Below are 20,641 nucleotides of genomic sequence, written 5' to 3' on the forward strand. Positions count from 1 at the left end.
GTTTTCTTACTAGAAAATGACATCCATAAACTCACAGAACAAACCACTTTTTTTTCTTCTTCAGCAGAAGTAATGATCCATGGCAGCACTTCTATCCTGAAAGCTAAGTAGCAGGGAGAGAAAATAAGAATAAAACCAGGAATAAGTAGTAGTGCCATATGGACTGATGCTAATTAGTAGTATTTGTAATTCCAAAGCTGTAATGCTAACAGCAGGATGCTTTGATACTGAATTTTAGTGTAGCAAAAGGTAACTTGAAGCCAGCCTCTTTGGCCAACAAAGCAAGAAAATACTCAGCTTCAAAAACATTCCTTGGATTTTTAACTTAATTCAGAATCTTGATCTCAGCTGAGCTTAGTTTAATGTAGGGCATTTAGTAAATGTGTGCATTTAAGGTGAACTAAATCTCATAACCACAAGATTATGGCTGAATCCATGCATGCTTTAAGTGCTGCATGTTTGCATCATTCACTTGAATAACAGAATATTTGAAATCTTGTACTGACTTCTTGACCAAGGCTATCTTGAACAAAAAACTGCAGATAATTGCAAGTTGCAGAAGATGTTAAAAACTGACACAAAATGGAGTCTTGAGCTATGCTCATGAAGCAGCGTTGGAATTTAATTGTTAAATGTGAGCTGAGGATTTGTGCACAGTTGGAACACAAACATGTAAGGACTTCTTGCTATTTAATATTAGCATTCAGCTATTCTACTGCAGCTTTTTAGCCTTGCATATAATTAGAGTTAATTCACAGTAACTAAGCTGAGACATCTGTCCAGGGGGCAGCATAGCTTTAACAGGCTAGGGTTGGGGCATAGGTTAATAGTCATTTCTTCCTGACAAGAAAAAATAAATACTTGCCTCCACTACCTTGAAATCATCATCCAGAATTAATTGACCTTAAAGTCCCTGCTGCAACCTACAGCTCATGACTGATGTTAATCCAACATGCTATTAGGCATTTATTACAGACTTAAGTAGGAGGGTGCTGAAATAGTTTTAGTGCTTCAATGGGTAACTGTCAGATCTGGGGGATCCTTCTTGCAGAAGTGACTCACAATACTGGAGGAGAGATTCAGTATTGTAAGAGTCCTCAAATATTTAAAGATCAGCCAGATGGACAAGTTACATTTTTATACACTCTGCATGTAAAATTACAAAGGTGATGGTACCAGGTTATCAGCTGACATCTGCAGTATAGCAAAAGCAAAGTATCTAACAAAGGAAACAAGCTGTACCTTTCCAGCGACTTAAACCAGACAAAAAGAGACTAGCATTCAGTTCCCTGCTTTCTTCTGGACTTGAAGGAAGTTTAACTACGCCTGGAAGCAGTGTAAGATAGTAAGAACTCTTGCAGGCTTTAATTCTTCACACATCAACAACGAATGCCAATACCTGCATTTTCAATAATCGTTACACAACACAACATGGCACTCAGTACAGTTTTGGTAGGCTTTGGTAGTTGCTGTGGCTTAGTTTTTGCTTGTTCTGTGTATTAAAATTCAGAAGCCAGACAATTTACTTGTCTCCAAAGGAGGGATGGTGGGAGGCTTTCCCTCTACAAAGGCACTAATACAATGTAATGCTGAAAAAAAGGGCAAACGCAATTCCTATAACTTCTTGCTAGAAGCAAAGATAATGGAGTAAGATAGAGGTTTTGTCAATCATCTAATTTAAGTAGATGTATGCTTAAGGTAAGAAATAGTCTCAGATTTATTACAGACTGGAGCAGGTATGCTAAGAAGTCAACATAAAAATTCAGCTCTGCAGACTAAAAAAAATCTGCAGTCTGTTTCTCTGACAAAGGTAAAAACCAAAAGCTTGAGAGGTGTTGATTCTGCTAGGCAACATTACAACATCGGTCAGTATAAGGAGTCAAAAACCAGCTTACAGAAAATAAGACCTGTGCAAAGTTAAAGAAAGATCAACCTGTTCCAATGCTAATATTGCTTCAGCTGAACCAACTTCCCTGATCTTTAAATGAGTGAAGAAAACCTAGTCAAAGATTCTTTATTTTACAATCCAAATACACAGATATTTTTCTACCCTGGTTACTGGAACTTTTCAGAGAGATCCAGCAATAAAATGGACAGTCGAAGGCATTTTGCATGCTCAAGTAAATAAGGTTACTTGAAACGTAGGAACAAGTACAGTAGAAAGCACTAGGAGAGAGTGCCTTTTCTGGCATTCCTACGTGCCCTCATGGCAGATCTGTTCATATCCTCATGACTAGTCATGACAGGAAGGCTTCGTTCCTGTCACAACCCAAGCATCGCAGCATTGGTGGAACAATCTATTTTAAATCACGTAGTATCTTCTGCTTGGAAAGAAAGTTTGTATTATCAAATATCCATATTTATACCCACTTATTTAATATCTACCAGCTGATGTTGACTGAACATTGGTGACAGCTCAGATAGTAAAAAAAAAAAAAAAGCTAATAGTCATACCTAGACAGTAAGCATCAGGGTGAACCATGCCAGTCAGCAGTTGTTTCAAGATGTTACCTTAAAGCCAGCCACACAAAAATTTAGCTCATCTACATAAAGACTGGTTTCCTACTGTCGCAATGAGCACAACTTCCAGCAGAAAGCGCTTTCCCAGGTGTTTTTTTTTTCCCTTCAAAATGTTTATGAATAGCCATCAGCAACTGTCTGGATTTTCAGTCCTACTGTAACAGTTCTGTGCATTTCATCTTCCAAAAAAAGGCTATTAGTCAGAATCCACATCCTGGATCTCATCGTATCCAAATTCCTGTAGGACTTCCTGACGGTATTTGCTCCATGTTCTTCGTCTGTAACATTGGTCCTCATCACTGGAGCTGTCTTCAGACTCTAAAGAAAAGTGCATCAACACATTTATGTTATTTCTAGGTTTCAGTTCGACGATTAGGTTTATCAGGCTACTGGAACTTGAGTAATACAGAAGTTGTTCAAACTTTGTATTAATGTGCATTAGGTGAGATTTGAATTCTACTTGTGTGTTGCAATGGGGAGTTAAGAAAGCAGAGACCGTTCCACAAGCATGTGGAACCAAGTCATCTGCTCCTTCTCAAAATAAGCAATCCTTTGCAATTGCAGCAGCCTGAAGTGGACTTCTTAATTCTGACTGCAAAAACACCAAGATCCATTGTAGTTCCAAGAAAGATAAATCTCTGTTTATAAAAAAAGAGTCTGCAAAAACCTCTGATCTTAAATCCTGTGCAGCCAGAAAAGTTAAATTTGTATGTTTTAAAGCCAGGTACTATCTTACATGTTAGCTCTGCAAAACACAATGGAACAATTTAACTGTTCACCTCAGCTCCCCCTACAGTCTTCCTTCAGCATCCAAATAATATTTAAGACAGGCATACCTTTTTCTCCATCATCATCTTCCTCTGCTAAGAATTCATCTTCATCAGGATAATCATTACGCCAGTTATTTTCATCGTTTTCATCATCTTCATCTTCATATATTTCCCCTGGAACATGATCATCATCTACCTGCACATCAACACAGAACACAACATTCATTATTAATACAGCTACTTTGAAGTGAGCAGTTTTTCATCTACCTCTACAACAATTATAAAGAGCCAGGAGATACTTATCTATTGCAAGCAATTATTCAACAGTTGCACAAAGCACACTGTAGAAAAATGTGTTGCAGTGGCAGTCTGCTTTATGTGAAAAGTCAGTTAAGCCATGCATTTCAGTGTTCTGTTTCAGCATTTAAATGCTAAACTTAATGTCTAAGTTATTCCTACTCACTTCAACAGTTCTTTAATAGGTCAAGAAAAAGCAGCTGCAGGTTCCTGATATGCAAGTCTGATTACAGTATCCATGAATTGAAAAAATAAAGCTTATAATTAACTCCAGTCACTGAAGGACATTTCTTTATCACAAGAAAATAGCTTGTATTAAGATTATAAAGTCAGGTCCTCAAAAATTGAAAACATCTTCCCTTGCTCCTTTTCCCAGCCAAATGTATCTCCAACTACACACCAATTGCTGCCTCCTACTTACAAATGAGATGTGAATTACTTAAGTTTGTTTCCATGTCAAAATTTGTCGCTTTGAATCCTGCTGAATTCTTCTTAGTACCCTTCAGTTTTCATTGTCATATTATAATTTGCTAGTCAACACTAACGTGAATGAGCACAGAAGTGGCAATTACAGAAACCCTACCACAGAAGTCACTGAGCATAAGCGTAGCATCTCAAACTATTTTTGTTGGCACAGCAACTTTTTGTCGTAGGACTCTTAAGTACATGTATTCACAGCCTTTCTACTTAAGAAGGGTCTGTTTTTCACACCCTTACCAGTTCATATTCTTCTTTATAAGGCTGTACAGAGAGGATATTATGGATCCAGACAGGAACTGATGTTTCCATGCAGTAGATGTCATAAACGTACTCATCTTCTTTCTCACGGTGTTCCACTTTTTTATCATCTTCAGAAACATTTAAACGCTCACGGATCATCTCTACTGCATTGCAGAGAATCACATCTGGATCACCACTTTTTTTCTGGAAAAAAAGCAGATTTCCCCTGAAGCCAAACATAAAATCTTAATTATAGCCAAAATTATTATTATTATTTTTAAATATATTTTTTCTTTTGTGTGTGTGACAGTAGCCAACAGCTAGCTAAAGATGACATTCTGAAATCTTATACTGAAACATTTTCCCATTGGAACACTGATATTTGGAACATTAGCAATTTAAAACAGAAAGACCCCGAAGAAATTTCCGATTACTGTAGTACTGTGCAGCTATGCCTCATTTCAGGTAACAGGAAAAATGGGGACAAGTTCATCAGAAACTACTGAAGTAATATGAATAATCCTGTACAACTGTTAATCCACTTCTGAAGATGTATGGGTTGAAAAGACGTGTTTTAAGATAGCCTGTGCTTTGTAGAGCATTACGCTTGCAACACTGCAGGAAAGGTGTGCATACAGCAGCACTGACACAATGCAAGTCTATGGAAGAAATAATGAAGATGTAACAAATCAACAGGAAAAGACTGACAGGCCCTGCAGATAGGCCTTTTATTTCCTTTATCTCCTCATTAAAACAGAAGAAATTTATTCATGTCTTCTCCTTCCTAACAAATCATTTGCATTACCTTTGCTTTAGTGACCTGTGTTTGAAAGTCTACACAGGCTAATTTTTGCTGCCATTTTTTCTCTGTTAGAGCTTTTTCAGAATATTTTTTGCCAAACCACAGTGGTATCCCCTGAACTACGTAAGTATTTCTGAGGAGGAGCTATAGACTAACCCTTCATTCACTTCCAAATACTTACAGAATCAAAGAGAAAGCTTTTCTTCTTCCTTTCAACACTTACTGCTAGCTCTAAAAGAGTAAGAGCAAAGCTCTGATGCTACTCAATTTTATGCGTGGTTTTCTGAACAGCAGAGTGATAGATAACAGTTCAACTAACAAATCTCAAGTGTCTATTTGAACTACTTACTCTGGCTTTATAAAAAGCAAGAATTCATACAGAAGTTTGACAGCAAAGCTCTAAAATTATCTACAAGAAATGCTAAAGGATGATAACTGGTTCTGCACTGGGTCACCAGAATATTTTCTGCTTTAAAACAAAGCATTTGTGTTTTTCTCAGAGCTGTGATGGGCTGCGTAAGTCAAACAACCATCCTTCACTTACGTACAGTGAAACAACTACTAAAGAATGCATACACAGCCCTTTTATCTCCTTTTCTGTATAGTTATGAGTTTTTTAAATACAATATCTTCTTAATATTCTGTATGCAGGGAAACCTTACATAGAAGGCAGAGCTTCTGCATACTTGAAGACATTGTAGATATTGAGCTAGATATTCCTCCAATCAAAGACATACTTAACTCATGATACCGATGAAAATGGGCTAAGAAGTCTGTCATAGACCTGGAATGCTGCTAGAAACAACATATACTAAAAAAAAAAAAAAAAAGTATATTGGAATTACAAGAAGGGGACACTCAAAGCTATTTTTTCCTTTGGTGAATCTTGCCTACAAGTGACATTCCTAGGCATCTGGGTGGATGAGAAGACATTGTATTAGTGTTGTGTTTTTTTTCTTTTCTAGCAAGTACAAAGAATAAATAAAAAACAACCACTCATCAATCTACCTAACAGATGAATATGAGTATTAATGCATCTGAACAGGGTGCAGAAAAAACAGTATTACAAGTCTTTCCTGTAGAGGCCAACTCCATATGGCTTTTTCAACAACATTCTGCACTTCAGGGTCCTCACAGAAGTTGTTTCTTGTACAATGTATTAACTATTCCAACTTACAAATACCTAGTTAAAGCTCCTGTTAAACACTGGAATACTTACGATGCAAAAAAACTTCCACAGCTGTCAGTTTACCCACATGTACCAGTCAACAGTGACATAAAAGTACTCCAAGTACACTTAAGTTTATCTGCTGACCTGTGGGTTTGCTGCAGTTGCACTGGGGTCTTCTATCACCTCGTCTTCTTGTACAATATCAAACAGCTGGAATTTCCCACCACAGTCTGAACTCTCATCAACAGCACTCGTTTCCTTTTGCGAAGCATCTTCTGTTGCTTCAGAGCCTGATCTGTCACCGTCAGTCGATGCCTTGCCATCTGCGGCAGGTGCATTGGCTCCGCTAGCGTTGGGTCGATGGCTGGCTATTACACGGTAACGATTTTCCTTCCTCTTCACTTCCTTGGAAGAACGGAGCTCCTGAACGATCCGCTGAGTGCTTCCTAAGGAGGGCCGCAGACTTTGCGCTGCTTTGTCTCGAGTGATAACTTCTTGAACATACTTCTGAACCGGCTCGTTCTGGGTAGAGGAACAAGGAGGAGGAATAGAAACAATGACACGGTCAACACAGTAAGGCATACCCCTCGTGCCCCTCACTGGAGGCGATCAGTGACTATTGCTGGCACATCCTAATTGAGAACTGCAATACTAGTGTTTGCAACAACATTCAAGTCACTCCTATTGCTTCAAGTAATGAAACTGCCATCCTGTTCTCCAGATACAGGAAAAAGGTACAAAATATTTGCAAACTGTAAGGCTGTTCTTATATTATTTAAAGATACATATACTTTATGGTATAGAACTCTTCAAACAAAAACACCTGCCTCAAAAAGACTGACGGTCCTAACTTTAAACCACAACATCCTTTACACCCTCGCCTGTGAAAAACAGCTCCAAGAAAAAAACAGCGAAGTCGCTACTGCTGCGTAGCTGAGCCCCAGCACACCGAGCTGACAGACCCCAGCCCTGAGGCGCGACCCCAGCCCCCCACACCGAAGGCAGGCGCAGCTCCTCGCAGCAGCCGTCCCACTAAGGGAGCCCGCCAGAGCCCCTTGCATCAGCCGCGCCTCTACCTTAGAGGAGACGGTGGCCACCAGCTTGAAGAGGCTCTTCTCCACCTCCGGGGCCCCGCCGGGCTCGGTGCGGGGCCGCTTGCAGGCGAGCAGCAGCGCCCCGGCCGGCTCGGGGCCGCCGCGCTTCCTCTGGACGCGCAGCACGGCGGCCGCCTCCATGGTGCCGCGCGGGGCAGGCCGGGAAGAGGGCGGCCGCTGCCCGCAGGCTCCATGGCGCCGCGCGGGGCACGGCGGGAAGGGGCGGCCTGAGGGGGATCGGTGGCTGCTCGGTGCCTTGAGGGGAGGCGAGCCCGAGGCTGGTTGGGGACGGGAAGAGGAGAGAAGAGGGTCATCGTCTCCCCCCGCAGCTCCTTTCTGAGGTGGGGTAGACGCTGCCTTTTCGCCGGAGCGCTTTGCTATCAGCTTGTAGGTCTGCCCTCAGGCTGTGGGGTTCCCCGGCATGAGGCGCTTCGCCGCGTGGGGGAGGCGTTTTGCTTTTAAACAACGCCGTTTGGTTGTTTATTTTTCTGTGCTGAGGGTAAGTTTGAGCTTAAAAAACGTTTTTCCTCTTGGAAGGCAGCGATCAGCGTGCTGGCTGAGGCGGGTGTATGAGGGAAGGTGTGTGTTTGTGCCCAGAGCGAAAGTAATGTCTGTTTTCACTGGGTTTGTTTGTTTGTTTGTTTACAGACGCTATTTTGAGTGTTATATTGAAGCCAAATCAGCAAAATTGCGTGATATATAAATAGAGATTGATCATGAAGACCTTTTGCGGAAGGGCTAACCCGACTACTGGTGCCATGGAGTGGTTAGAAGAGGATGAGAACTATGACTACCATCAGGAAATTGCAAGGTATGCTGGAAAGTAACTGTACTATTTGCTTCTCTATCTTTTTTTGTTTTATTTTTGTGGAAATTCGAGGGACATGAGATGAGCACACTGCAGGACAGTCTAAATGTTATAGTTCCTAGGATTTTATGGGGCAGAATTATAGATGTAGAATTTTATAAAGTATTCTCCAAGTAGTTCCAATTTTTTAAAAATACTTTTTGAGGTTCTGATTTTAATACCAACACTCACCCAACTGTGGCGAAGTATGTCAGCTAAATTTCTTCAAAATACATAACACAGCAAATAATTGATGATCATCTGTTCCAGGCTCAAGTGGTTATTAATTTAGCTTAAGAATTATATTGCATTGTGTCCTAAGTTATAACAAATGCTAGCTTTAGCGAGAGGATCTTGGTAACAAATGATAGACCATTATTAGATAGCCTTTCATTGCTTTGTATGGCTTTATATGAATTTCCATATGTCCTGGCTGTTATTTCATAGCTGTTTGGTCTGTGTATTGGATCCACTGCTGAAGAGTGGATACATGCCGGTGGTTAATTAGTTCTCTCATATGCTGATGACCAGACCAGTGAACTGACTTCATTCCTTAGATCTGAGAAACCACTTGAGTCCTTAAAGGGTGTGTCGTGGTTATCTGCATGCACATGGGCCCTGAGACTCTTTGCATTAATAGGTGAAAACCAAGGAGGTTATATGAGCAGTTGTGTAGTGTTCTGCACTATGTAGTATTTTGATTGGAATTTTATTTATTGTAGATCACGCTACGCAGACATGCTTCACGATAAAGACAGAGTAAGTATAGAAGCAAGAAACTTTTGAATGGTGAGAATATACTCATTTTTCTTTTCTTGAGAAGCTGTCACTGCATGACTGTACAGGTTTCTTTGAAAGATGAAGTGTTCGGATTTGTACTCTTCAAGATATCAGACCTGCTGCTGGATCAGGAGGTGCCTTCTTATGTCTGACTCTAGTACACTGCTGTTTACTGCAGAATGTGTTATTTACACTCAGTAGCTGCGTTTTGATGCTGTACATCTGACATAACCTTTTAAAAGACTTCTCATATGTCTGCATTATGACCCCTGAAGCAAACATGCTGGTGGGATTGGGCATTTAATAAGCCATGTATGGACAGCAAATTGTATATAAGAAATTAACAAACTCTGCTACAATTATATGTCAGAAATGTTAAATATAATTGTTCAGAAAGGGATCCAACAGAACATTGTTAGATTTATAATGTCCAAAGATAGCAGATGATTTGGGAAGGTTTAATAAATTGTTTGGAAAGGATTGTCCTAAAATAGACTGTTATGAAGTAAATGTATGTTTTAATATGAATATTTTAGCTGACAGGTGGAAGCATTTGGTTTCTTTCCTGTTACTAACACTGCTGTGTTTGTAACCCCTCTTATTGGCACGTAACCAAAAGCCGCTATTTAAACATGTTGTTTCTCATGTACGAACGTCTTCCAGTAGATGTAGAGAGGAATCTAAATCCAAGATACTTCAGCTTTTTCCCTGGTGCAGGCCCTGTATGAGTATTTTAGTGATTCCTCAGGGGAAAAAAAAATCAAAAACAAAACAAAACCAGTAGCATCTTACCTGGGTATTATTATTATTGCCTTCCAAAAATGATGTATTGTATTTGTAAAGTATGCATGCAATGTAAATAGCTGACTGATTGGTGATGAGGAGAATGGTATAAGATTGATTTGCTGTAAATGAATTGCTCCCTCCAAAAATGCTTGTCTTTGCTGACAATGGCTTTGGTATGATGGTATGACTGTATAGCATAAAGAATGTCTGTAGGCCTTTTTCTGATTGTGAACTCATATAGTCTAAGAAGTCAAAATTTCTGCACAAAAAAGTGTATGAAGCTGAGAGGTCGCTGACTCCCCCCCCCCCTTTTTTTTTTAAATTTATTTCCACAGAACATGAAATATTACCAAGGTATTCGTGCTGCAGTGAGCCGAGTAAAAGAAAGAGGTGAAAAAGCAATTGTTCTCGACATAGGGACTGGCACAGGACTCCTGTCTATGATGGCAGCTTCAGCAGGTGCAGATTTCTGCTATGCAGTTGAGGTGAGCATTTGTAACTGGTTGCACGTACTTGCATCCGTGTTTATAACCTCTAACTACAGTTGTTGTGTCTTCAAGATCAGTCATGGGGGCATTTGCTTTTTTGTACTTTGCTTTCTGAAGTGCAAATTTGATGCCTTTTTATGTGTGTGAAAAAGGTAAATCTTACAAGAACATAGTTGAAAAGGCATAAAACATTTTTCATTTTTGGGACAGCTTCTGTAAATGTAGAGATCATCTAAGTCAAATTCTACAGTGTTCTGACTTTTCTACTTAAAAAACCTCAACGTTGATTAATGTTTTTGAAAATTTTGAGTATTCTCAAACCATATTGCTGATCTTCGTAAGTTTCAACTCTTGTAGGTGGCTTCTCAGGCCACTAAAATGTGGATGACATCTTAACAAAGAAACTGTCTCATAAACTGATTTTACCATCTCTGTGATTAGATAGAGCATCATAGTCCTTAACAGCCATTACTTATGTTAAGGATAACAATAGGAACATTTTGACCAGTTTAAGTTCTCTTTTTTTTAATGCATATGAAGAAACAGAGAACATTCACTTGTCCCTAGGTCACAGTCTTTAGAGCTATTAGTGCATAAGTTCTAATAGCAATATATTATTCCAGCTTTGGAACTTGGGCTAGGTTCCAAGGAGGTCACAAATTTCTTATCCTAAGTAGTCAAATTGTGTGGCCGGGTAGAATATGTAAAATTTTTTAGTTTAAAAGCAATCTGGTCATTAAGCCCTTCCAATACACTCTTCATCATTATGTTATTTACAGGCTATCTGCTTTCTTTATTATTCTCTTCACTCTGAAGGAAAGAAAACTTCTCTTCAATGTTACGCTGTCAATAAGAGCACATTTTTGGAATATTCCAGTGACTATTTGAGTGCTGGTTGCTTTTTTTTCTTTTATTTTTTTATTTTATTATTATTACATCTTGAGACTAAGCCTTTTATAATGCATATGTATCTTTATTTTTAAAAATAATGAGTTCGTTTAATGTAAATGTTAAAAAATTCATAAGGTATATTTTTTTTTGGTTTTCGAAAGATAAAGTGGTGTAGCTTTTGGAGACAGCTGATACTGGGTTGGTAATGGTGACACTAGAGGTCTATGAACTTTTGAAATGAGGCTTGCTGTCTTGTTTCATGATAATGAACTTCAACCACAGGAAAATATACAGTTAAATTTTTGCAGGGCTAAACATGCTGCATTTTGTGTTGTATTTTTGAAAGCTAATGTTACCTTACCAGTTTGTTATACTCTTGCTATTTACAGGTTTTCAAGCCCATGGCTAATGCAGCTGTGAAGATAGTGGAGAAAAATGGTTTTTGTGACAAGATCAAGGTAATCAACAAGCACTCCACTGAAGTCACAGTTGGGCCAGGTGAGAAATACAAGGCTAGGTTAAAAATCATTGGCAACTACCTCAAAACTGTGAAGGAATGTGACTTTTTCGTATTTTCTGAATGTTTTTAATTTATAAAAAAGAAATTCTTTTTTCGCTAGAAAGTAATGTTGGAAGGTTACTTCGAAAGGAAGTGTTTTTAGTAATATTTAAATAGTCATTTGAATTTCTTATTAAACTTTTACAGGGAATTACTTTGCATTCTTCAGCAGGTTCTCTGGCAGGAATAAATTTTTGAATGACTTGTCTTTTCAGCATAACATCTTGAAAGGCTTATATGGTCTTAGTATTACAATATTAAATTATGTCTTTTAGATGGAGATATGCAGTGTCGTGCGAATATCCTGGTAACAGAATTATTTGACACAGAGCTGATAGGAGAAGGTGCCTTACCAACATATGAGCATGCGCACAAATACCTTGTACAGGTAAGAAAATACAGTCTGTTATTTATTCCTAGGGAAACTCTTGTCTTTTTTGGAATAGGATGGAGGTTATATTTGATTTAGGCTTCTGTATCATTTGTAAATAATCCAGCAGCTGTGCTAATTTCTTATTCAGATAATAATTTACTATGTTCATTCCTAGAATAAAGCTGATGGGGTATGTATCATAAATTACCATCTGTGAAATTATGCTTAATTTTATATTAAATCTAATAACTTGCTAATAACATTGCTTAGTAAACGTCTTTCAGAAAGGTATCCAGTTCTAATTTGGAGCTTTCCTTAGTAGTTGGTTCCAATGACAAATGGGTTCCAAGATGTTTTCAAAAACATTTTTTTTTCTCCTCCTAAATTTGATGGACTTCACATCCTAGGCATTCATTTTCCTTGTAAGAGGAGGCACTTGCCACTCAGTGTGTTTTTTGCCTGGGGAGATAGTTTAAACACTGTATTTAAATTAACAGCCAGTGTTGTTTTTTTTTGACATGTAATCCATGGGTATAATTTTATGGCTTTCTCCTTTACCCTTTTCAATTTTTCCCTTTAGTTAAAAGGTAGATGACACTTTAGCTTTCTAGGCTTCATTTCACATGTTTTACATATAAAAACAATATCACTCCATAACTTTGTACAGCTTCCCATGTTTAACTCTAAATTGTAATTAGTACATTTTGCAAAAGCATTGATCTTGGAATTCAGTTAGCTCATAGTTCACATTGTTTTGTTTAGAACAACTGTTATGTTTTCTGCCCTTTAATCAGGGTCAAAAAGTTGTCATTAAATAAATATTTGAGCCATTATTTTTCTGATTTACTCATTGCAAACACAAATTCTGTGTTAATGTTGATAGCGTAATAGTTATGTGCCTGGAGAAGCTCCAAACGGATTCCTCATCTCAGTATGAGAACTGCAATGCAAGTTTAACTCAGCAAATAAACTGTTCTGTTGTGTCATTAATATAACAAAGTGATCTGGCCTTCTGAAAGACACCTAACAGGATGGATAAGTATAACATTTCACAGAGAGGTAGAGAGAAAAGTCTCTGAAATATTTGGAGTTTAAGATTTCAAAGTTCTCAGTCCAACTACTTGTTCTTTAAATTGTTTCACGTTTCAACTGATTTAATTCTCGTGCGTGTTAAGAAGTCACTTTGTTGAATGCTTCTACCCTTTGTTTTGCACACTTAGGAAGGATGTGAGGCAGTGCCTCACAGGGCAACAGTGTATGTCCAGTTAGTGGAATCCAAAAGAATGTGGTCCTGGAACAAACTGTTTCCTGTTTGTGTCGAAGCCGAGGACGGTGAAAAAATTGTCGTTTCCCCTTCAGAAATGGAGAACTGTCCAGGTGTTCCTTCTGTTTGTGATATCCAACTGAACCAGATGCCTTCAAGTGACTTCACTGTCCTTAGTGATGTGGTGACAATGTTCAGGTAAGCTAGGCATTGTTTTGTTCAAAGCAAAATTTTCCTGTTGTGCTTTTGGTATAAATTGTGCATCCAGCTTAGGAAGCAGGTGAGAATTTCTGAAGAGAGCTGAGTATTTCTTTTTTCAATTTTGATGCTTCTCTGCAGTGTGGATTTCAGTAAGCCAGTAAGGAGTGCTTCTACCTACTACAGAGTGCAGCTGGAGCCTGTAAAATCTGGCAAGGCACAAATCGTACTTTCTTGGTGGGATATTGACATGGACCCCTCCGGGACGATAAATTGCACAATGGCTCCATACTGGGTAAAATCCACTTCTGCTTTCCAGGTAATGCTGAGCCTTCAGATACTTTTCAGCAAATGACTTGCAGTAATTATTTTAAGTAAAGGTCATACTGGGTGATTTAAGCAGCTGTCTTGTAAACGGTATAGGAACTTTGCTGCTATTTTATGTATTGGAAGATGATAAAATATAGAAGTGCTAAGTTAATTATGCACCTATTTTAGGTTTGCTTTAATGTAGAACTTAAAAACTGAAGCTGTCTTCTAAATGTACAATTCTTGATTTCTTTCTGTTACTTTCAACAAAGACTTCCACATATTTTTCCTTAAATAGTATCCATCCCTAGTCAAATTGTTATTCTGTGTTTTGCTTCCATGTAGTTATTGCATTAAATTTCCAAATATGTGTTAGCTTTATGGTAATATATTTATATTCACATAAAGAAGGATGGTGTGGATGAGTTGATACTGGATATTTAGAGGAATAAGAGATCACTATTAAATCAGACTCCCGTGTTTTTGTATTTACTTGTAGGATAAACTTGGTCAAACAGAAACTACAGAATGATTTCTTACACTTAACTGTGTTTGAGGATAAAATTGAAAACTAGCAAGCTTCAGGGCATTAAAGGGCATTTAGCTTAAAACTCTTGCAGTGTAGAAAACAGCTTTTAGAAACACAAAATAGTTGTGATGTCATATCATAACGACACTAATTGAGCTCATTTGATACACGAAACTCCAGACACTGGTCACTGTTTCTAATATGGGTTTCTAACATAAGTGAACTATAGAGGCAAACCAGCATTAATAAATTAATTTTTTGATTTGTTTTTCATTTCATAAAACACAAGCTTAGTTACTCAGCAAGCCTGTGATCTCTGGCTTATTCTGTTGTAAAAAATCTATATCAAGTACCTTCAATACCCAGTATTAGGCCTTAGTCAGTCTTGCTAACATAAACAAGGTTCTTTCAACTAGTCATATATCAGTGCTTTGAAGTCAAGCCCATTCTTACTAATTGATTTCCTGTTATTTGTTTACGTCTCATGTACTATTTATGAGTTAATCCCTAATGTTTTGTCTCTCAACTCCTTTTCAGTGGAGAGATCACTGGATGCAGTGTGTATATTTTCTGCCAAGTGAGGAGCCAGTTCTCCAGGGTGAGAAGGTGTACCTGACTGCCTGTCGCGATGAGTACTCTGTGTGGTATAAGCTGCAGAAAGCCAGGTAACAGTATGTGGGTAAAAAAAAGGGGTGCACCATATTCCAAGCTGCACTATTTGCTCGTAGGGATGTGCTGTTTTGTGGAAAAGGAAGACAAAACCCAAGAGACTACAAAAATTACTAAAAATGTAAATGAACTAAAACTCGCTTAAATGAACAGGTGAAAAAAAAGAAGTGATTCATAGAAACACAATTGAGCTTTGGACTGCAGCCTTATTCCTGGTGGTGGTGTGTGTAGCAGGGAAATGAAAACTACCTGTGGTTGGTTCCTGGAACTCCTAAAACATAACTTAGCTGAGCTAGAACGTAGGTAAGACAGTGAAGTAATTGCCATTTTGTCTCTCTTCATTTTCTATATTCCCAGTCAGCACCGTCTTTTTAACTTGAGGAAAAGACATAAGGATTAAGCTCTCAAAAGGAGCTTAATTGTGTTGGTTGTGATGACTGTAGCAGCCAAGACTTTTTTTTTAAAAAAAAAAAAAGCTCCAATTAGGAGTCCAAACAAGTGACTTTTTTTCTAAAAGTTCAAAGCCTAAAATACCTAACCGCCAGAGACCAGTCCAGTGGGATTTTATTTTTTTTCTGTAAAGGCAAAAATTGGCCTTTTGGGCTCCTTTTATTTTGAAATGCAAAGTCTAAAAAAGTGTCACTGGGGAGCTAGTAAATTTGAACAAGTACCAGTGGAGTCTATATGCATTAATGTGCATGCTAGTTAAAATGCATGAATTTACCTGTTTGGGAAAACAAATCTTTGATGCTGTAGTTAATCTTTCATTTAATTTCTGCTTCCCCCATACGTACTTCCAGAGGAGAAGACAATAAAGCAGATGTTTGTGTTGAGAGTCCAGTTTGTAGATGTCAGGCTCACCTTCTTTGGAATAGACCACGCTTTGGAGAATTAAATGATCAGAACAGAACACGCCAGTACATCAAGTCTTTGATGAATGTGAGTGCATGTTGCCTGTAGGTTTTCTGGCTTATGTGACAGATGTGTGTATTGTTTTATTTGAACTAGTTATTTTTGGAATCTCTTTCTCCCTTGCTAAGGAGCTTACTCATAAAGTATGTTTTATTTACATCAGCAAATGTAAGTTGGATTTTGTCATGGTACATTTTTGATGTTTTTTGTTTTAATAGCAAGCAGCCATTTTTTGAATAGAAACTTGTAGCAGCTCTGTGTACTTGTGAAGATGAGTATTGGTGACAGGATAAAGACAGACTTCTTAGGATCACGTTGAAATCAAAACATACATTCTTCTAAACACCCAATATGTGTTTATGCAGATTTTTTCAGACCAAAAGCAAGGGATTATATGAACATTTCTTAGAGTAATCTGTTCTGGGTGAAGTGGTTGTATTAATCATTGTATCTCTCAGTCCTTATTTGCTATGGAACTGTGTGAAGTGGGGAAAAATGCCTTCAAAATGTCTAGAACTTAAACTCTTTCATCTGGAATAGGAATAACAATGGCAATTTATTTTCCTGTAGGTTCTGAGAACAGATAGTGTTTGCCTTTGCATCAGTGATGGCAGTCTGCTACCTGTGCTGGCTCACTATCTTGGAGCAAAGCAGGTATATTACTTCCTCCTGTTTATTTTTTTTCTGATGTTTTCATTTTAGCTTGGTATTTTGGGTTCTGTCGTACTCTGGCCCATTATTGAACTATTTCCAGAGCCTCTTCAGTGCAAAGTGTGAAGGAGGCTCCAATTGTGATGAAATGCAGGTTAAATTTGTTTCTGTTCAAGTTGAAGTCTAGGGAGATAACAGTAACCAATTTTGATGTTTACCAGTGCATAGCCTTGAATGGAAGTGCTGTTTTTCATTTCTCGTTGATTGCTGTTTACCTTCTTATATCTTGGTGCTTTCGAAAATACTCTTTCTACTGACCGAAATGTCTGGCAGGTTTTTTTCTTTTCTCTTCACCATTCTATAATTACATTTATTATCTACTCTGAAGTGAAAGGGCTGTAACAGCAAGATAAGAAGCTTTAAGAATACTGAATCTGTGTAGATGTAAGACTGAGAGTTGCCTGGCTGGTTCCCTTACGTATATACCTTACGTGATGTGGGCTTGCACAGGGCCCTCAAACTAAAATCTGAAAAATCAGTTGGACTGAATATCCAGGAATATCTAATGTCTGATACAAAGTTTGAAGTAAAAATCTATTCTGCATTTGAAAGAGCAGATGAATGGATACATTCTGGGTAACCTCTGAAATACTTAGCTTTGGGAAAGCTTCTCTCAGCAGAAAGGTACCAGTAGAACTGACACTGTAAAATACAGTGTGGGTAAAAGAGCTTTAAAAGATCAAATAGAATAAAGGATAGAGGTACTAGCTTCAAAAGGCTGGTGTGCTGCTGTGCACATCAGAGCTCTCTCCAGCTAGCGTGATCAGATCGTGTTAAACCACGATTACAAGCGGTAAGAACCAGATGGGGGTTGATTCGTTACACTGGTGATGGGGTCAGTTGTAAGTGACCTGTTTTCTTTCTCTGCTAAGCTGAAGTCAGGGTGATGCACTCCTTATTCACATACGTCCAGAAGGAAAACAGTTCTTCCTAAAGCTCCCATCAGGATGAACCTAAATCCCCAAACTGCTGTCAGAGTGAGAATTTGAACATCTAGCTGACTGCAGCCTGGGTTTGAGGATTTTGCTGTAAGAGTTTCCTTTTTAGCAATATCCTTGCATTTATTCAGGGGTAATACATGCCTAGAGCAAACGATGTTATGTGCATCTTAAAAATGGAAAATAAATAGTTACGGTCTATTGTATGTGGTTTTTTTTCTTATGCAGCTGTGAAAACACATTATTTAGCCTGTAGCTATTGAGTGGTTTTTGTTACTGTTTAAGAAGCATGTGACAATGGGCTGTAGAATGGGTGCATAGTTCATTAGGGCATCAAAATATTTCCCTTGCTGTTTACTATGTAATCTTTTAACTGTTATGTATTTTCTTTAGGTATTTACATTAGAAAACTCTGCTGTGTCCCGTTCTGTCATGGAGAAAGTGAGTTTCAATTTTGTCTTGAAGTGGTAAATGAACTCTTGGCATTTCTAATGCCAAAGCTGATGATTTGGATTGTCCTTACGTAATTACTAGGGAGTTAAATAAGATAAGTGAATGCATTTGATCATACAGTTTGACACAACAGTGGGAGGCAGAAAGATACTGGGGGGGAGGTGGTGTTCGTGTTTTTTAATAAGTTGTACAGAGCTGTGTGCTAATACTTGGAGGAATATATCCCATCTGAGAGAGATCCGATCTCACAGCTGTAACAAGCTGAATAGGTCACTGGGTACATTGACCTGAGCAGAGGGAGTTAAAGCTGCAAGTGCTTGATCTCTCCTTGCAGATACCTGCCTGAGCTTCTGCTCTGCTGCTCTCATTGCATTGCTGATAAAAACCAAGCTGTTTGTTTCTGAAGTTTAGTGGAATGTGAGAGCATCACGTAGTTTGTACCAGTCTAATCTGGAAGGTGGCAACTAGCGGTTCTTTCTTCCAGCTGAGACAAGAATGGGAATGCTTCTTTTCTGTACTGCTTTTAAGAGAAAGTAGACAGTGAGTCCAAACTGCAGGTGATTTTTCAGCTGCTCCTTTAGGTAGAGTACAGGAGTACTCTAGAGTACAGCCCTCCGGCAAAGTGCAGACTATTCAGAAGAGGCAGCTAATATCTAAGAAGTGATTAAAAGCAGTTACTTGAAGTCCCTGCTCATCTGTGTCTGTTTCAGATGGCACTATAAAGTCTTAAAGACTATAAAAACAGGCAATTTAGGATGCAAACCTGGTTTCAATCACAAGCCAATTATTCAGTGTATTCATAGTTCCAGTAATATTTCTCTTTCTTGACTGTCCTTCCCATATGGTTCAGAGTGCAGATGAATAAAGGTGAGGCAAATGTTGTGACATCTGCCTTTTATGTACTTAATTGAAGGAATAGGAGGGTCACGTACTTTAGCTCACTAGGTGTGACATTTTGGCACTAATGGTGTGCACCCATCAGGAACAGGCTTGTATCATCCTCAGAGCTGAGTTAAGGAAGGCATTTTCTTAAAATTTCTTGTAGGTATTTCTTTCTTTCCTGTTTGTTTTTTTCTTTGTTAAATTATTATTTTGATACAGGTTTGAATTTCAAATGTAGATTTTGATAAAGACAGAATATTGCTTTTATTTTAGTTTTTTAAGGCAAATCATCTTGAAGATAAAATCAAAATACTAGAAGCACGTCCTGAGTCACTGACATCATCTCATTTGGAAGATAAAAAGGTATGTAATAGTTGTCCTGTACTGAATTTCAGTGGCCTGGCAGGGAGGGGAGAGTGAAAACGACTTTTGTTTTCCTTGTGTGCTACTGTAACCACAATACACCACAGTTCATACAAAGTGTAGCGAGCAGACAGTTGAGACTTTGTCGTACTGAAACTAAATGAAGCTTAATCTAAAGGCTTTGGGTTGGTTTTCTTTTTCATTTTTTGCTTTGTTTTCGGAAGGGTATGGCTTTCCTTTCTTGCATAATCTACACCAGTTTTAACAGCAGTTAAACCAGTTTAACTGTGTATGTGTTGCTAGTCTGTAGCTCTTCTTCCTGAAGCCAATCAGTAGATCATAGTCTATCAGGAAGTACCAGCATCCTTAAATTAAAATTTTCAAAGCTCTGTGACTCTTCTTCCAAAGCTTTCCAACTGAAAACTGCAACGTTTTTTTATTGGACTTTGTTGCATGGAATTTCATGTTAGAATTCACTGACTAGAACCCTAAAAAGATTTATGTTATGCAGTAATTAAATCTGTATGGAGAAGTTTTTATCTAGGTGTCTGTGCTTGCTGTATTGCATTGCCATCTACTGAAGTTATAAACAGCCTGTGTTATTGTTGGAGCTGTTGTTCTTTATGATAATGCTTTTTATCTCTTCCTTTGTTTGCCAAGATTTCCGTTCTTGTTGGAGAGCCGTTTTTCACTACAAGTTTGTTGCCGTGGCATAACCTGTATTTCTGGTATGCTAGGACAGCTGTGTGCAAGCATCTTGCCAGCAATGTCACTGTCCTGCCTCAGTCTGCTTCTTTGCATATGATGATCGTGGAGTTTCAGGTGAGGTTGTTTAGAACCACTTGATATTAATATGAATTCACTTAAAACTGAGTACTCTTTCAGGAGTTTTTAATGCCAAGTTTATCTTGTCTTCATACTGTTCACTTTGATATGCGTTGCACTTACCACCTGAGGAAAGAATATGGAACACCTTGAAAATGAGTTTTACCATATCTACAATCCCTTATCAGAAAATTACCTTGAAATTTTTTGCCATTTTCATTAAAAAGACTGAATGTTTTAAAGTAGTTCCTTAGGTTATCACTGAAGCATGTCAGAACTGGGGTTATTTATAAAATGTTACATTCTGTAAAATAACAGTTTTTAAAATGATTTTTTTTAGTGTAAGACTGTAAGCAGGATTCATAATTGCATGTTCATTTTCTTTGAACAACTAGAGAATGTACACAGTTCTAAACTTGGGCATAATGGGGGTCATACTACTATGAAAAGTAATCTTTCGGAAATTTTTCAAAGGTACACTTTTTTTTTA

The 20,641-nt window shown here is 38.1% G+C and overlaps 2 protein-coding genes across 4 annotated transcripts in view; one reads left to right on the plus strand and one right to left on the minus strand.

The window, feature by feature from the left end:
- Window positions 1-2,002: 2,002 nt before the first annotated feature.
- SLC7A6OS (solute carrier family 7 member 6 opposite strand) lies at window positions 2,003-7,539 on the minus strand. The gene is made up of 5 exons (XM_080553095.1): window positions 7,357-7,539; window positions 6,425-6,802; window positions 4,305-4,511; window positions 3,357-3,486; window positions 2,003-2,838 (listed from the first exon to the last, which is right to left on the minus strand). Exons 1-5 carry the CDS (start codon window positions 7,513-7,515, stop codon window positions 2,717-2,719), a joined length of 996 nt encoding a protein of 331 aa, XP_080409221.1. The 5' UTR covers window positions 7,516-7,539; the 3' UTR covers window positions 2,003-2,716.
- Window positions 7,540-7,562: 23 nt separating this feature from the next.
- Window positions 7,563-20,641, plus strand: part of PRMT7 (protein arginine methyltransferase 7) — a 52,526-nt gene continuing 39,447 nt past the window's right edge. For 2 of the 3 annotated variants that reach the window (XR_013938640.1, XM_080553024.1), the window contains exons 1-14: window positions 7,563-7,715; window positions 8,023-8,185; window positions 8,944-8,980; window positions 10,123-10,272; window positions 11,556-11,664; window positions 12,001-12,113; window positions 13,319-13,560; window positions 13,702-13,879; window positions 14,936-15,063; window positions 15,868-16,006; window positions 16,550-16,633; window positions 18,022-18,069; window positions 19,237-19,326; window positions 19,987-20,148. Coding sequence is in view for 2 of the 3 variants with exons in the window: in XM_080553024.1 (XP_080409150.1) it covers window positions 8,091-8,185; window positions 8,944-8,980; window positions 10,123-10,272; window positions 11,556-11,664; window positions 12,001-12,113; window positions 13,319-13,560; window positions 13,702-13,879; window positions 14,936-15,063; window positions 15,868-16,006; window positions 16,550-16,633; window positions 18,022-18,069; window positions 19,237-19,326; window positions 19,987-20,148 (1,575 nt within the window). In the remaining variant the exon portion in view is untranslated. Of the gene's footprint in view, window positions 7,874-8,022; window positions 8,186-8,943; window positions 8,981-10,122; window positions 10,273-11,555; window positions 11,665-12,000; window positions 12,114-13,318; window positions 13,561-13,701; window positions 13,880-14,935; window positions 15,064-15,867; window positions 16,007-16,549; window positions 16,634-18,021; window positions 18,070-19,236; window positions 19,327-19,986; window positions 20,149-20,641 lie in introns of all 3 variants that reach the window. The other variant, XM_080553025.1, reaches the window with a different exon arrangement.

Source organism: Anser brachyrhynchus (assembly GCF_964034855.1).
Source record: "Anser brachyrhynchus genome assembly, chromosome: 12".
In the NCBI taxonomy this organism is placed as follows: Eukaryota; Metazoa; Chordata; class Aves; order Anseriformes; family Anatidae; genus Anser; species Anser brachyrhynchus.

Bases quoted from the DNA above. Each gene is read 5' to 3' on its own strand.
- SLC7A6OS (XM_080553095.1), bottom strand. From the start codon at position 7,515: ATGGAGGCGGCCGCCGTGCTGCGCGTCCAGAGGAAGCGCGGCGGCCCC. The intron at 6,803-7,356 runs GTAGAGGCGCGG...TCCTCTACCCAG, and splicing joins TGGCCACCGTCTCCTCTAAG to AACGAGCCGGTTCAGAAGTA. The intron at 3,487-4,304 runs GTAAGGGTGTGA...GTTGATGTGCAG, and splicing joins ATAAAGAAGAATATGAACTG to GTAGATGATGATCATGTTCC.